Source organism: Alosa alosa, chromosome 11 (genome assembly GCF_017589495.1).
Source record: "Alosa alosa isolate M-15738 ecotype Scorff River chromosome 11, AALO_Geno_1.1, whole genome shotgun sequence".
Classification (NCBI taxonomy): domain Eukaryota; kingdom Metazoa; phylum Chordata; class Actinopteri; order Clupeiformes; family Clupeidae; genus Alosa; species Alosa alosa.
The window spans coordinates 13,531,960-13,545,904 of record NC_063199.1 but is presented as its reverse complement, the minus strand read 5'-3'; the positions used below and the strand labels follow the sequence as shown (position 1 = coordinate 13,545,904).

Genomic DNA, 13,945 nt, shown 5'->3' with positions numbered 1-13,945 from the left:
TAACATTGATGAGTCCGTAGCCTGGAAGTCAGGGTTACTTAGCTGCTATCAAGGAAATCAACAGCATCATGAGAGAGAAAACAAAAAAAAAGGCTTTTAAAAGAGAGGGGGGGAAAAACACAGTAAAAATTTCACCTGGCTAGCCTAGCCCACCCCACCCCACCCCACCCCACCCCACCTCCCCAGGTTAGCTGAGGTGCTGTTTAAAGCAGATGTCTGTGGCCAGCAATACAGATCAATGACCATAGCAGGAGCGTGACATGAAGATTCCACAGCAGTGGATTGTGGGAAAGCGTAGGCGAGAGCAGCTCTTCGGGTAGGTGGCGTACACGTGTGCAGTGCCCACACCAAGAGTTTCTGTATTCTACACTCACCCACAATTAGCCACTGTGGAAATGACGTTGGATGTTATGCTCGTGCTAGTGAAGCGCATTGAAACCTATACTACCCGGCTTGTGGCTGGACACCCAAAGCCTTGATGGAGCACATGGAGCCTCCCCATGCAGCAGGGCAGCAAAGCAAAGTGACTCAGGACAAGAACAAAAATTTCAGGTAGGTTCTTTTTCCCCCATCTGTCCTTTTTTCTGCTTTTAAACTCACCAATTGTCTGCAATTGTTTTTTTCTTCTCTAATATACTCTGTAACATTTCTTTTGATAGGTATAGATGTTTTGTTTGATGTTTTATTTGGTCCAAGACTGTCATTTAAATGCAAATGAACAGATCTTGGCGGACCATGAGGAGTTGTGTTCACACTCGACGTCCACATAATCCTCTTCTTCTTCAACTCGTTTCTACACTTCTATGTTGTTCCCGGCATACAGCCTGGTCCATGTCCGTGCTGAAACACAAACAAACACATTGTGATTTAAAATGATGAACAGCCATACAATTATAGTCATTGTATGTGATGAAACAACAGATACAACCAAAACCATGAAGAACCAGTCTGGCAATAAACAATCATCTGAGGTTGCCACTAAAAAACATCCATATAATCCAATCATAAACTGCTTTTTAGAAGTGCATTTAAAAAAATAAAAATGGATGTTAATGAGACGAGGGGCAAAAAATATAAGATCCTGTCCTGTGCACAGGCTTATGAGACGTGTGGAGTGGACTTCCTGCGGGTATGTGTCTGACTGACTCTGGCTGCTCCAGCACCACATGAGCGCCTGGGGTGGAGCGTCTTCTTCTGGATGAATCACCATCATGACTCATCAAGGACTAACACGAGATGCCCACCCCAAACAAACACCTGAACCAGCCATGAACAAGTCTCTTGTGTCGGTGATTAACAATGGCTTCTAAGGGTACGTGAGAAAATGAGGTCGACAACCAACTCAGATCTGCACACACAAGTTACCAGAAAACTGGAATTTTCTCTTCCATAACCTGAGGTCAGAGTGCATGCTTGTTGCCATGACAACTCCCACTCCAGAGTTAACTTGCTTGACGGCAGGTTGTCTGATAAGGTAAAGCTGGTGTTAACTGTGTTGAATTCTGCAGCATTTATGTGCTAGACATTTCAAACAATAGCCTTCACTTTCCCTGAGGCTCAACCCAGCCAATAAAGGTCTAATTAACTTAACTAAAATTTGAAAATGGTGTTTTGCTACACTTCTGAAAGATATTTACAGCAAAACAAGTATAACGATTTTAGATGGCGCAGCAATTTAAAAAGAAACATGAAACCTTTTTGTAAAGATTTCTTCCTGGAACAAAGGATCAAATCCTGCTTGACAACAACAGCAAGGCATATACAACAATAACAATAGGTCTCTGTGATTTAATATTATAGTAGCATTATGAAATTCTGGTCTAAAACCATCACACTACTTCAAAGGCATGCACAAACTTTGCCAACATCAACAACTGCCCAGTTGGCATGTCAAACCAGATAACTCATGTTTTGGCGGTATAGTTGGCACGGTGATGCCATGAAGAATTTTCTTACATTTTCGCAGAGTGTTCTGCCCTTGACCACAGAACTACATAATACATAACTTAGATGGCTAGTGGGAAGGACAAAGGTGTTTAGGTCCTTCACCATATAACATCAATATGGATGCGAAAAGGACGCCAAAAGTAGTTGCCTGTAAATACATAACTTGAAAAGCAGCAAAGTGGTCCTTTGAGCTACATAATGATTCCGATGTTGTAACTAGGGGTGTGACTGTACACATATTCGTACCGAACCATTTACAGGACGTTAGGTTCAATACAGATGTGTACTGATGTGCCGAATGCAGTCTTTAACGTTAATCAACAGTAGGCAAATTCGAGTTTCCACACAAACATAAGGTGGCAGTCAATATGTCAGTTTACTTAATTAACATCAACACACTTGGCACCTTTTCAAAATACTATTCCAGCTGGTATGTGTTGAGCATCAGCAATATTATTAGTGAATGTTAGACAAGTAGCACTTACAGGCTTACTGTCACCATCACATCAACAGAGATGTTTGTATCGTAGTAACAACGGCTTGGCCACTCTGGCTCAGTGCTCCTCACCTGTTTCTATGGCTTGAGCTTCATTGGTCTTCCACTGCTCCGCAACATCATTGGCTAGAGGATCATCTGGGTTTGGAGCACTTAGTAATGCTTGGATGGACAGCAGCACTGTGCGTATCTGCAACGCTGGGGACCACTTATCTGCAATGGGCAGTAGGAGAGAGCATTTAATTGTGTGTGTGGTGGTAAAGTGTGATTGAGTGAATGAGAGACAGACAAACATAACCAGCATTGAATGAGGGAGAGGGGAGAGGGAGAGGGGGAGAGAGAGAGAAAGGAGAGAGGAGGGGAGTGTACGGTCAGGAAGGGAGAGTTCATTGCAGAGTTTCAAGTTAAGCATCTATTTTGAGTGGTATGGGCAGCGCAGTGGGATAGTGGCATCTAGCAGCTCTGACACATGTCTAGTGAGAGGTCACAAATGTAATCTGAGAGTCCGCTGATCTTTTGGGAGATTAAACAGGCGCATCCTTCATAGCCCTCGTCACAGGCCCTGATAAATACAAACAATCGGCATCACAAACAAAAGTATGTGTGCAAAACAACAGGGTGTCTATCAACATGCGAGCATGTGAGTGTGAGTGTGAGTATGTGTATGTGTGTGTCGACGCAGGTCACGGCTCACCTTTCAGAATGTCTAGACATATTCTGCCCAGCTTGTCGACGTTGGGGTGGTAGATTTTGGTCATAAAACGGACTTTGGGTGCAGCCATGGGGTACTCCTCGGGCAGGAAGAGCTCCAGCTTGAAGGTGCCGCCCTCGAACGGCGAGTCCTGCGGCCCGGCGATCACCACATGGAAGTAGCGTGCGTTCCCCTCGTCTGGCTCCGCTTTGATGCCTGGCACCGGTTCTGCCAGCAAGCGCTGTGTCTCCTAACACACACACACACACACGCGCACAAGCACCAGGCCTTGTTAGCAGTCATATTGCATAGCAGACAGGGGGCCACATCAAGCCCTCCTGTTATCCTAGCACAGAGTCCCATACAAATGACGTTCTGTACCGAAATCCTCCACACAGCTAGCCTGGCTGACACCACATCGATTCTCAAATCTCAATTGAGATTTAGATATTAAATCTAAACTGGTACATTAAGTTCTTCCCAAATCAAGAAGTACAGCAAACACATCTTTCTTGTAAACATGGTTTTAAAATGCATGTCAGCGCAGCCTTTGGTTGTGTTGACAACACAACAGTGTTGTAGTCAAGTCACTATGCCTCGAGTCCGAGTCCAGGTTCAAGTCTCCAGTGTTCAAGTCCGAGTCAAGTCCAAGTCATTAAAAAAAAATTCCAAGTCAAGTTCGAGTCGAGTCCACTACTCATCCGAGTCGAGTCACTATTAAATGCAAAACTGACAACCTTTCAGGCATTCATGTCTCCAGGCATTTTGTGCCATTAAAGTTAACATCCGTTATTGTAGGAACATGGCGTGATGTGTGATGTATGACATAAAGCAGTAACACTCCTTTGCACTAATATTAATACTAAAAATAATTTAGGTATTAAAATCCTATACCAAATAATATTCTAATGACATATTACAATTATAGCCTAATGACATTACAAAAAAAAGTCGAGTCCTTGTCTCAATTTCCGAGTCTGCATGGTCTGAATGTACGAGTCCGAGTCCAAGTTCGAGTCATTCAGTGCTCAAGTCAAGTCACAAGTCTGTAAATTTAGCTCATGACTCGGACTCGAGTCCGAGTCCTGGACTAGAGTACTACAACACTGCAACACAACTAACTGTACTCCTCTGTCTGTCAGCGGTTGTGATAGAATTCAAATTTGCTAACAGGTTCGGCTATGTTCATCCAGGCGACCATACAGAAATATACCAGAAAAACCTATAAATAAGCTGTAAGCTTACATCAAATTTATCTTAATGTTCTGAACTGCCTGGGTGGGGTGCCTAGGGAATAATAGGCAGAGAGAGGCCAGGCCGACAAATTAAATAAGTCAGATTAATGATAAATGACTAAAACGTACAAAATGGAGACAAGTGCTTCCTCTACAGCCACTCAAACGGCAGAGCCAGAAGTTCTCTGGCGTTATGAGATGTGTCTGGAGACTAAGGGTACTGGGCTCAGATCCCCTGGAAGTGTCACTTTCTTCCCGTAACATCCACACCAAACAATTCTATTGGTCTTGTCATTGAACAGGTCCTTGCTAGACACATTAAAGCAGTCGCCTGTTTTTTTATGGTGTGTCACCTTAATACTGCCAAGCAGCTATGCCGGTAAACTGTAGCAACATTACACAAAAGGATAGGCCTACAAACATATTGCATATTGGTCCCTAGTTACTGGGGAACAGTCAGTGCAAAGCCTGGTTTTAATAAAGAAAACTATTATTGAGTCATGTTTTGCCTTGAGTAGACGTAAACAGAAAAACATAAATTAAAAATTGTGAATCAATTATACTGAAGCCACATCTTCATATCTGCCGAACACCTCAAAGCTTCAGAAACGTAATGTTCTTAAACCTTAGGCGTCACTCCCAGGCACCGCATGTGACACTGACTCATGAACATCGGCTTCAGTACGAGTTGCCGTGTCATCATTTCTCTCCACTGATTTATACAGCAAATCTGTCCCCAATCACCACAACTACTACAATGAATCATGACTCTGGTTATAGACAATTTCAACAGGAGAAAAACATTTGAACAGGACACCGTCAACAAAAACAAAGTCTGATGGAAGCAGGAGACTGACTCAAAGGCCAATATACCACTGAGCTCTGCTCCCCTGGTGACCACCTCTGGCAAAGTTCGATCTGCTTCACATGGTGGAGGGGCAATTAGAGTTCATTGAAGCTAAACTCTGGAAACATAGGCTACTTTTTTTTGTTGCTCAATGCAGCTTTTTTTAGGTTGATTATTTTGCATGTTGAACAGGTCTTAAACCACTGTAGTAACTAGCTGGCTTAGGCGAAATGGTTATTGCTTAGTGAATATTTGTTCATTTCAGTTTGAGAATCAGGGCTTGTGCCATCCTGTAGTGGATGAATCAATTCCTAAATATTTCCCTTGGATATTATGAGGCTTTTAGTATAAATCCTCTTCAGTAAAAACAGGTTACAAACAATTATTTTGATCATTACAAATAATTATCTTGATCACCACACTAAAGAGCACATACTGATCACAAATCAGTGTTTCCCACAGAATTTAATTCTATTTTTGGTGGTAGGTTTGCAGAATTAACTTGAATGCAAAAGTTTTTAACAAATTAGCGCTGCATGGCTAACCCGCTTTAAGCACAATTTAGTACAACCTGGAAAATCATTGTGTGGTGGTCAATGTTGATATTGTGGTGGCCCGCCACAAATAAGTCAATGTATGGGAAACACTGCAAATTCAGCCCACGTTTATACATAGAAGGGTATTCTTAAAAACGGATATTTTCCCCTCCTTCGTTTTTAAAAATAATTCTGTTCACACCTATGCTAAAAACAGCTGGGGAAGGGTGTTGTGTACCCCTCAAGCAAGGAGGTGGCCAATCAGAGATTTCAAACAAATGAGGGAACATGTCACAATGCAAAAACGCTGTTTCCCTCCGTTTACATGTAATAGTGAAACTTTTCAGTTTTCAGAAATAATCGTTTTCAGTGATAAAACATCCGTTTTCAAGTAAACGAAAGACCAAACTGCATGAAAATATATATGTTTTTCCTACGCGTAAACGAGGACTCAATAAAGCAAGAAAACTGATGATCTTGTCTCGAACACTGCAGAGCCATTCTCCCTATGTTATGAGAAATCATGCAGGAATAGCACAAAGACCTCTAGTCTATGTACACACTGCCTCTCTCAAACAAACAGACTTACAACACAGAAGCCGTTGATAAGTTCCTTACAGTCTATGACTTAGTAATGCACCCTCACTTCAAGGCACACAAGGCCATTAAAGGAATATGTTTGGCTTTCACCAACATTACGTAGGCTAGACCTATCAATTTCATCAGACATTATGGATGTCTAGGTCCTTCAATAACCATGAACAAAGTAGACAAAGCTGAACACTGGCTGTACACAAAGGACTTTGACTAAATGCATCCATACGGATGGCCACTGCTAAAAGTGCCATCATATTATATCACAAATCTAGAGGGACAGTAAAAAACTAAAAAAGTAATAAACTTGAATGTAAGCCCCTCTTTACTTGCTGTTTCACAACAAGATGCATTGGGGACCTGCAGGTGCTCTTGAAAGCCTGGCCTCCTGCAGAAGGACTGTGAGAATCGGATAGCACATGAGGAATTCAGAAGGAGGGATGGATAACATACGCACCTGAGAGAGCTATGCCACCAGCACAACCAGGAACACCTCTCACACACATAACCTGATTACACAACAGTCTTTGTCTCATAGCTAGTTTGACAGGCAGTTGCTGCTGGATAATATAGGTCCAGTCAAATTTCATCAAGCTGATACAAGCTGATATTGTAAACCAAATCAAAAGCTATGGAAATGTTTTGATTCTCAAATATTTTTGATACATCTCTCTATGCATCAAGTATCCATGCTGGGCTATATACACAAACAGATATGAACCTACACCACACAGGACAAACAACTGTGAAAGTAGCCTGTACACCAATATTAACCCCTACAGGCTCGTGCAGCTTGTTCTGCCTCTGGAAAATGGACCGGAATTCCTAAAATGTCAAAGAACCCACACACAAGCATGCAATGGGCGTGGGGTAGATAACAATTCTTCTATTCTTCTTCTTCTTTACTATATTCCATCTGCACAAACCAAATTCTCTCTCCAACATTCATTCTCGTTTGGTTACTTATGGAGTTACATTTGTTCCACTTTTATGAGCGAGCAATAGCACAATTTGAGCACAGAAAAATATTTTGAGCGAGCACACAAATTATATTTTGAGGAAAAATGAAACTCGAGCACAAAAAAAAAAAACCTAGTTTGGTTATTAAGACTTCTCGGTAAAGCAGTTGCAAACATTTATAAAATACAACGTGTCAAATGCACCAAGCGACAAACTTCACAACACTGTAAACTGAGTTGACAGTTCAACACACTAAATAATGAATCAGCCCAACTTGCCACTGACTGCGCCTTCGTCCCCAGCAAACGTCACTTCATACACTGTGCTAACCACTCAATCTCACTGCAGTTCAGTGCTGCCAGACCAATGAATAGTTTCTGATGTGATGCTCATTATTACAACGATTCGTGTGAGGGGACAACTGTTGACAGTTACAGGGTTAAGACTGAGAGCTACTAATATCGCAATAACGTTAAAGATAGGGTAGCAAGCTAGATTCACGTTACCACGAAACCAAACATTCAGGAGTTGACCACTGGAATGAAACCATTGATTTTGGCCTAGCGTTTTTCAATACGTAATGAAGAAGTGAACACGACAGAACTAGAGTTCACTCAATCACTAGACAGCATCGTTACTATTTTTCCAAACATCGCTCAACAGGACTTGTCACTTACAGCATTTACCTAACTGATAGCGCATGCAGTGTCATTTCCTTAGCCGCAACATAGGAGCCAAACGAGCACATTTCAATATAAGATCATAGAGCATCTGATTATTTGATTAAGAGTGATACACAATATATTCAACTATCGGCACCTCCTGAAACCCGTTGATGACTATGTTTAATATAACAAGATATTCAATAGAATAACAGTAGCTAGCTAGCCAGAGAGGTAGTTCAAGAGCTAGCTAACTCATTACAGGACTGACAAGGGCTAGCTAACGTTAGCTAGGATAGCTACAATAACTGAATGGATTAAGGCAGAACAGAAGCTAGCTAGCAAGGGATAGTCAGCTAACGTTAGCTAGCGACAATGCAAACTATTGTGCACACACAAACGAATATTGGCAAAGTATAAACATCAGAATGTGTTAAACACATACGACAATAAAGATCAACGCACGACTGACCACCACCACACTTCTCCGCCATTTTTAGCCTGCATCCAGTTCAATTTTAACCCACCCTTATTCGGGCTGGAAACGAGGACTAGCTGAACGGAAGTTCACTTAGCAAGCCACAGCCTTCATAGAGGCATATGCTAACCGACCGATAGCTATCCCATTTGTCACCTTGCACAATACTTCACTCAGTGACTGAGGCATCACATCTTACGAAATTGATTGTGAGGAATTAAATACAAAGATCTTAATTATTGCTTGAAATACAAATGCACTGTTACCTTGATGATCCTGCGGGGCAGTCCTGCCATCTTGTCTTTGCTGTAGTCTGCTCTGACTCCCAGTGCTACTCCTTCGTTTGCATTTACGGCGGAGACACACACGTCTTCCGGCGTTTAGCGTCACGACTCGGAAATGTTACGTCCATTAATCTAACCGAGTTTATTAGTAATGTGGTAGGTTTACTGTCTATGGGTAATAGGTTCATTAAATCGTTTAGTTTATTGAGTAGAATAAAACATAAAATAATGTTTCCATAAATGTAACAGTATCAAATCAATGAACAAGACTTAATTCTCAGTTTAAGTTGGCTCTTGCTGTGTTGACACATGGCCTGGCCTATAGCTATTCATTTTCATTAAAATGGCTTTAGACCATGCACTGGAGACAAATTTACATTTTTGCATTTATAGTAGATTATTAAATGGTAAATTAACTTCAATGTAAAAATGATTTTGCTCTCCTGATGAAATTATATGCATACTCTTGACTATGTCATTTCCCTGTGTAGAGCTATTGTCTGTCCCCCTATCTGGACTCCTGGCCCGTACAGCCTAGCGACCCACCACCTGCCTATGGCAACTCTGCCCGGATTACTGGCCCGTCTGCCAACCCACCACATGCCCCTTGACAACTCCCTTCCCCTGGATAATTCCAACACTGGACTATTTGAGCCCTAGGCAGATGGGTCAGGCCCTTGAGTCGTGGATCTGCTCAAGGTTTCTTCTTCCTATATGTATCTCCAATTCTAGGGGGTTTTCCTCGCCCCTGTTACCCATGGGCCTCTCCCTTTCTTTTCTTTTCTTTTCTTTTCTTTTCTTTTCTTTTCTTCCTTTCTTTCCTTTTTTCTCTGATTGCCTACATTCTGTAAAGCGCCATGATACATGTGTAATGTTTTGGCGCTCTATAAGCACGGTACAGTAGATGACAATCCAATGGAGCCGACACAGGTTATGGCACAGGTGAAAGTTAACTTAGTAGCTGTTCTCATTCCCAGAACTCCCACTGGAGCTCATACCTCTTATCCCACAATGGAGGAATAGGCCAAGTGGGCCTTTGTAGAGAAAGGTTGATGTAAATTGAACAGGCCTACATTGTAAAATAATGCAGAACTAGTCAATAGGGATTAAGTTAATGTAAAATAAAGAATCTACAGAATAGCTCATTCTTCATTAGCAATCATTTATTTTTGTAAGATGCTAGAGGCCTATTCCAAATAGGGAAATGTGGATTTCGGAAGTTATTTCCAGAGACCATGGGACCTAGCCACAGGGCCAGCTCTGACTAATACAAGATCAACATCTGCATGACATGTTCAATAAGGTAAGCAAACAGTCATAAGAGCAGTAGTTGGATGTAGGATATAGTTAAAGTAAATAACAAATATGAAATAGATAAAGACAAAATGTAACTGTAGCGAAGGGAGAGAGCAGTTACCCCACCCACCCTTGAAGCTGGGTCTGTTGACCACCACTCCAAAGAGTTGTGTGGACTTTTTGTCATAGGTGGCCTCACTGGCTGTCCCTCAGGTTATGGATAGCTGTTACATATTTTGCTGCTAAAAAGGCCATATCCCTTTTCTGTCCCAGAATGAATGGTATTTTTCTTTTGAATTCCAAAGAGGATTATTTCACAGCCCAGTTTCTTTTATTGACACAGAGAGAAAGAGAGAGAGAGAGAGAGAGAGAGAGAGAGAGAGAGAGAGAGAGAGAGAGAGATGCTTATGTCATCTATCCACACAGGAAAACCATAAAGCTTGAATCAGTTTGATTTTCGTACTGTATGTGTTCATCTCCCTGTTATGGTGCAACCTTTAATTATATTGGGTTAATATTTAGTTTGACAAGCTTCACAAAATAAACATAATACTCTGTAAAAACATTTTCATTTTGCTCACCATACACAGAAATATTAACTGGCTAAACAAACTCTGGTAAATTTTGTTATAACTCTGAGCCAGATATTGAACCCTGACTTTCTTACTCAGGGTCACAGGTCTGCATGAATTCTTTGTTGGGTCCAGAGATGCTGCAGCTCATACGCTCCTCCTCTGTCGGGATACCATTGCTCCCCTGAAAGGGTGACATATCAGCAGAAAAGGGACGCAGACCGTGCAGAGCACCAGAGAGGAGGGGAAGCCGCCAGTCATCCCAGACATGCATCAGCAACACCACACCAGAGCAGGTAGGACAGCCTCTGTTTATCAACATGATGTGAAAAAGAGATATATTCTTTCTGTATTATTTGTGAGACATGTGTAAGGACAACCTAGTCACTGGGAAAAACGTTCCAGTTTGTAGTTAAAGGATGTGTAATTTTCATTCCTTTGTTCTTTTTTCATGTTTCATTGTTAATTAAAATATCATAGCATAATGTCATAGTTATATATAATTCCATCATGTGTGAGGGATGAGATGTAACATGGCAATGCTCTCTCTGAAACGGGTGGTCATAATGATTCAAAGCAGTTACTCAAATATGATTATAGTTTTTCTTATCTGAGAAATTTCTTAAATTATCCAACAAACAGGTCATTCCTGTATTGAACCACTCATTTTAGAGAAGTAATGCTACTAAGTAATGCTTTAAGCAGATCAATTCTTTGCTGTAACATTCAACATACCTTTCCTGATTAGTACCTGTTTAACTCTAAACAGAGTTTGAAACAGTATTTTCAAATTCGCTTACGTACTTGCTTCAACACAATTAATAAGACTAGGCTACCATTTATCCATCAACAACTGACACATTCCGTGATGAAGATTACAATTTTTGACAAAATAACAGTAACACAATAGGTTCCCCTGGTAAAGCAGTAACAATTTGAGGTTGGTATACTTTTAAAAGACATTCCTTCACCTCACTCCCAGTCCCACGCGGGCTTCATCACCCCCTCCCAAATATGCCATTGTTCCAGCGTTCCAGCACATAGGGCCAGATGAACCAAGGTCTAATCTATTGCCTTCTCTGAGTGCACAGAGAGAACAGACAATACCAGCTGAATTAGAGGACTGATGCTCCCACTGAACACTTGATCTGAGGTGCAGGATTCATTCTGACAGGGCTAAACCAGACTTCCTAACCCACTCATGTGCTATTTTAACCAAACCATCACACACCGATTTGGGAAAAAAAAAGTACTTTCGCATTGAGTATACCTTAGCACAGTCTGTTATACATTCCATCGTGTTCCCATTGTTATATGTAAACCAAACAATATGTGGCTTGTTTATAGAGTAGCCTAAGGACTTCAGTAATGAAGGGGTTTACTGATGTAGTTGTCTTTTTCCCTCATTCCTCAGATGACTTGTTTCATTGTCTTTGATCTTTCAACAGGATTTCCTGTTGACATTGTCTTTAGGAAGTCTTTAAACATGTCCTGCAGGGCATTAATGTTTATGCTCATATTTGTTATTGACATTTTCCCATCACTGGCCTGTTTTGGTGTTATTTTCAGCTCAAGGCACATCAACGTTTTTGACCCGGCCTCTGACCTTCCTGCTCTATCTGCTCACTTGCTCGGGACTGGCCGGATCTTTCCATGTTCCTCCCTTGGTGACCGGCCAGCGCTCGGCCTTCTCGGCCACCCGCAGCAGCAGCATCACAGGCGGCTCCCAGCGTGCTGTGACCTTTGACCGCCTGCTGGTCAACGTGGGTCACGACTTCAACCCCGACACAGGCCGCTTCCGTTGCCGCATCCCAGGTGTCTACTACTTCACGTTCACCGTTGGCAAGTTCCCCAAGAAGTTGCTGTCTGTCATGCTAGTCAAGAACGGCCAGGAGGTGCAGGCCATCGCCTACGACGACTACCGCAAGGAAGGCCGCAAGGTGCAGAGCCAGAGTGTGATGGTCAGCCTGAGAGCCATGGACACTGTGTGGCTGCTGCTCCAGGAGAACCCTCAGTACGCCCTTTACAGCAACGTTGGCCCCTACATCACATTTAGCGGCTACCTCGTCTACCCAGATGTGTCATCAAACACGGGTTACGTCAACAACCACCTTCCCCCGCCGGCTCTGCCGTTTCCCGGCTGTCCACCACCAGGGGACTACGGCTGGACAAGGAGAGAGGAGTTGGCGGAGGAGCCTCGCTCAGCCTTCTCCGTGGCCCGGACGTCTCCCATCTTGGGGGAGAGGATCTTCCAGCAGAGCAAGCAGGCCCTGACCTTCGACGTGGAGTATGTCAACATCGGGGGACACTTCAACAAGACGTCGGGCCACTTCACGTGCCACTACCCGGGGGCCTACTTCTTCGCCTTCACCGTGGGCAAGCACCCACGCAGGGCTGTGTCCGTCAAGCTGATGCTGGGCAAGGGCGAGGTGCAGGCCATGGTGTTCGACGAGGACATGTCCCGGCGGCGGGAGATGCAGAGCCAGAGCCTGCTGCTGCTGCTGCAGAGGGGAGACAGCGTGTGGCTCTACAGCCAGCAGGACGACCGATACGGCATCTACAGCAACCAGGGCCGTTACACCACCTTCTCCGGCTTCCTTGTCTACGCAGTGGCCCCCGTGGGACAGGGCAGGACTCAGAATTAAGGGACATCCAATGGACCGCTGAGAAGCTGCGCCTGCACAATTTTATTATCCTAAGTAGTACAAATGACACATAACTGAGAGTCTGGAAATGTAGATTCTTAGGTTTGTAATATGCCCTTATATTTGTGTATCCCACTGTGGGGCAAAACATGTTTACCAGCATAGTAACACTTTAGCCAAAATTTCCAAGAGCAAATTATTTTAACATAGAACACTTCATAAACTAAAGTAGTTGTTCAACTAAAGTTATAATGTAAATAGTGTATAGATTGGTATATATGGTTGCTTGTAAGAGTATGAACTAATGTAGACAAAGGAATATAGATAAATACATTTATTGTTCACAAGCTATTTATTCTATGAGATTTAATGTTTACTTTTTTATGTATAGACTGATTTAAACACATCAGGCATATACTGTTTTTGCTCACTTGCTCAAGTCTTTAAATAAAAGTACTTAATGAAGTGTGGTTTCATGTGTACAATGTGCTCACTGTTTTTTTGCTCACAACATTTCATCATCACATCATTTTATTACATCATTACTCTTTATTTCATCATTACTTTTGATCATTTTGTCACAAAATGGACAGCTGCATTAAATAATTACACAGCAAGCATGAATATTTAATATCTGACATGAATACAACATAAAGAAAGGGCTTTAAAGCAGAGGTACAACAATCAAGATGAGAGAGGCCA

At 42.4% G+C, this 13,945-nt stretch overlaps 2 protein-coding genes across 2 annotated transcripts; one reads left to right on the top strand and one right to left on the bottom strand.

Annotated features, from left to right (window-relative positions):
* Positions 1-646: 646 nt before the first annotated feature.
* Positions 647-8,826, bottom strand: ube2na (ubiquitin-conjugating enzyme E2Na). Its single transcript, XM_048257813.1, has 4 exons — positions 8,713-8,826; positions 3,138-3,384; positions 2,516-2,656; positions 647-840 (listed from the first exon to the last, which is right to left on the bottom strand). Exons 1-4 carry the CDS (start codon positions 8,740-8,742, stop codon positions 794-796), a joined length of 465 nt encoding a protein of 154 aa, XP_048113770.1. The 5' UTR covers positions 8,743-8,826; the 3' UTR covers positions 647-793.
* A 2,021-nt stretch (positions 8,827-10,847) lies between these two features.
* c1qtnf13 (C1q and TNF related 13) lies at positions 10,848-13,556 on the top strand. The gene is made up of 2 exons (XM_048257692.1): positions 10,848-10,894; positions 12,168-13,556. Exons 1-2 carry the CDS (start codon positions 10,867-10,869, stop codon positions 13,241-13,243), a joined length of 1,104 nt encoding a protein of 367 aa, XP_048113649.1. The 5' UTR covers positions 10,848-10,866; the 3' UTR covers positions 13,244-13,556.
* The last annotated feature ends 389 nt before the right edge of the window (positions 13,557-13,945 follow it).

Excerpts from the sequence above, each read along its gene's own strand:
- c1qtnf13 (XM_048257692.1), top strand. The coding sequence starts at position 10,867 with ATGCATCAGCAACACCACACCAGAGCAG. Across the intron at positions 10,895-12,167 it reads GCAACACCACACCAGAGCAG|CTCAAGGCACATCAACGTTT; the intron begins GTAGGACAGCCT and ends TGTTATTTTCAG.
- ube2na (XM_048257813.1), bottom strand. The coding sequence starts at position 8,742 with ATGGCAGGACTGCCCCGCAGGATCATCAAG. Across the intron at positions 3,385-8,712 it reads TGCCCCGCAGGATCATCAAG|GAGACACAGCGCTTGCTGGC; the intron begins GTAACAGTGCAT and ends TGTGTGTGTTAG. Across the intron at positions 2,657-3,137 it reads ATGTCTAGACATTCTGAAAG|ATAAGTGGTCCCCAGCGTTG; the intron begins GTGAGCCGTGAC and ends TGCCCATTGCAG.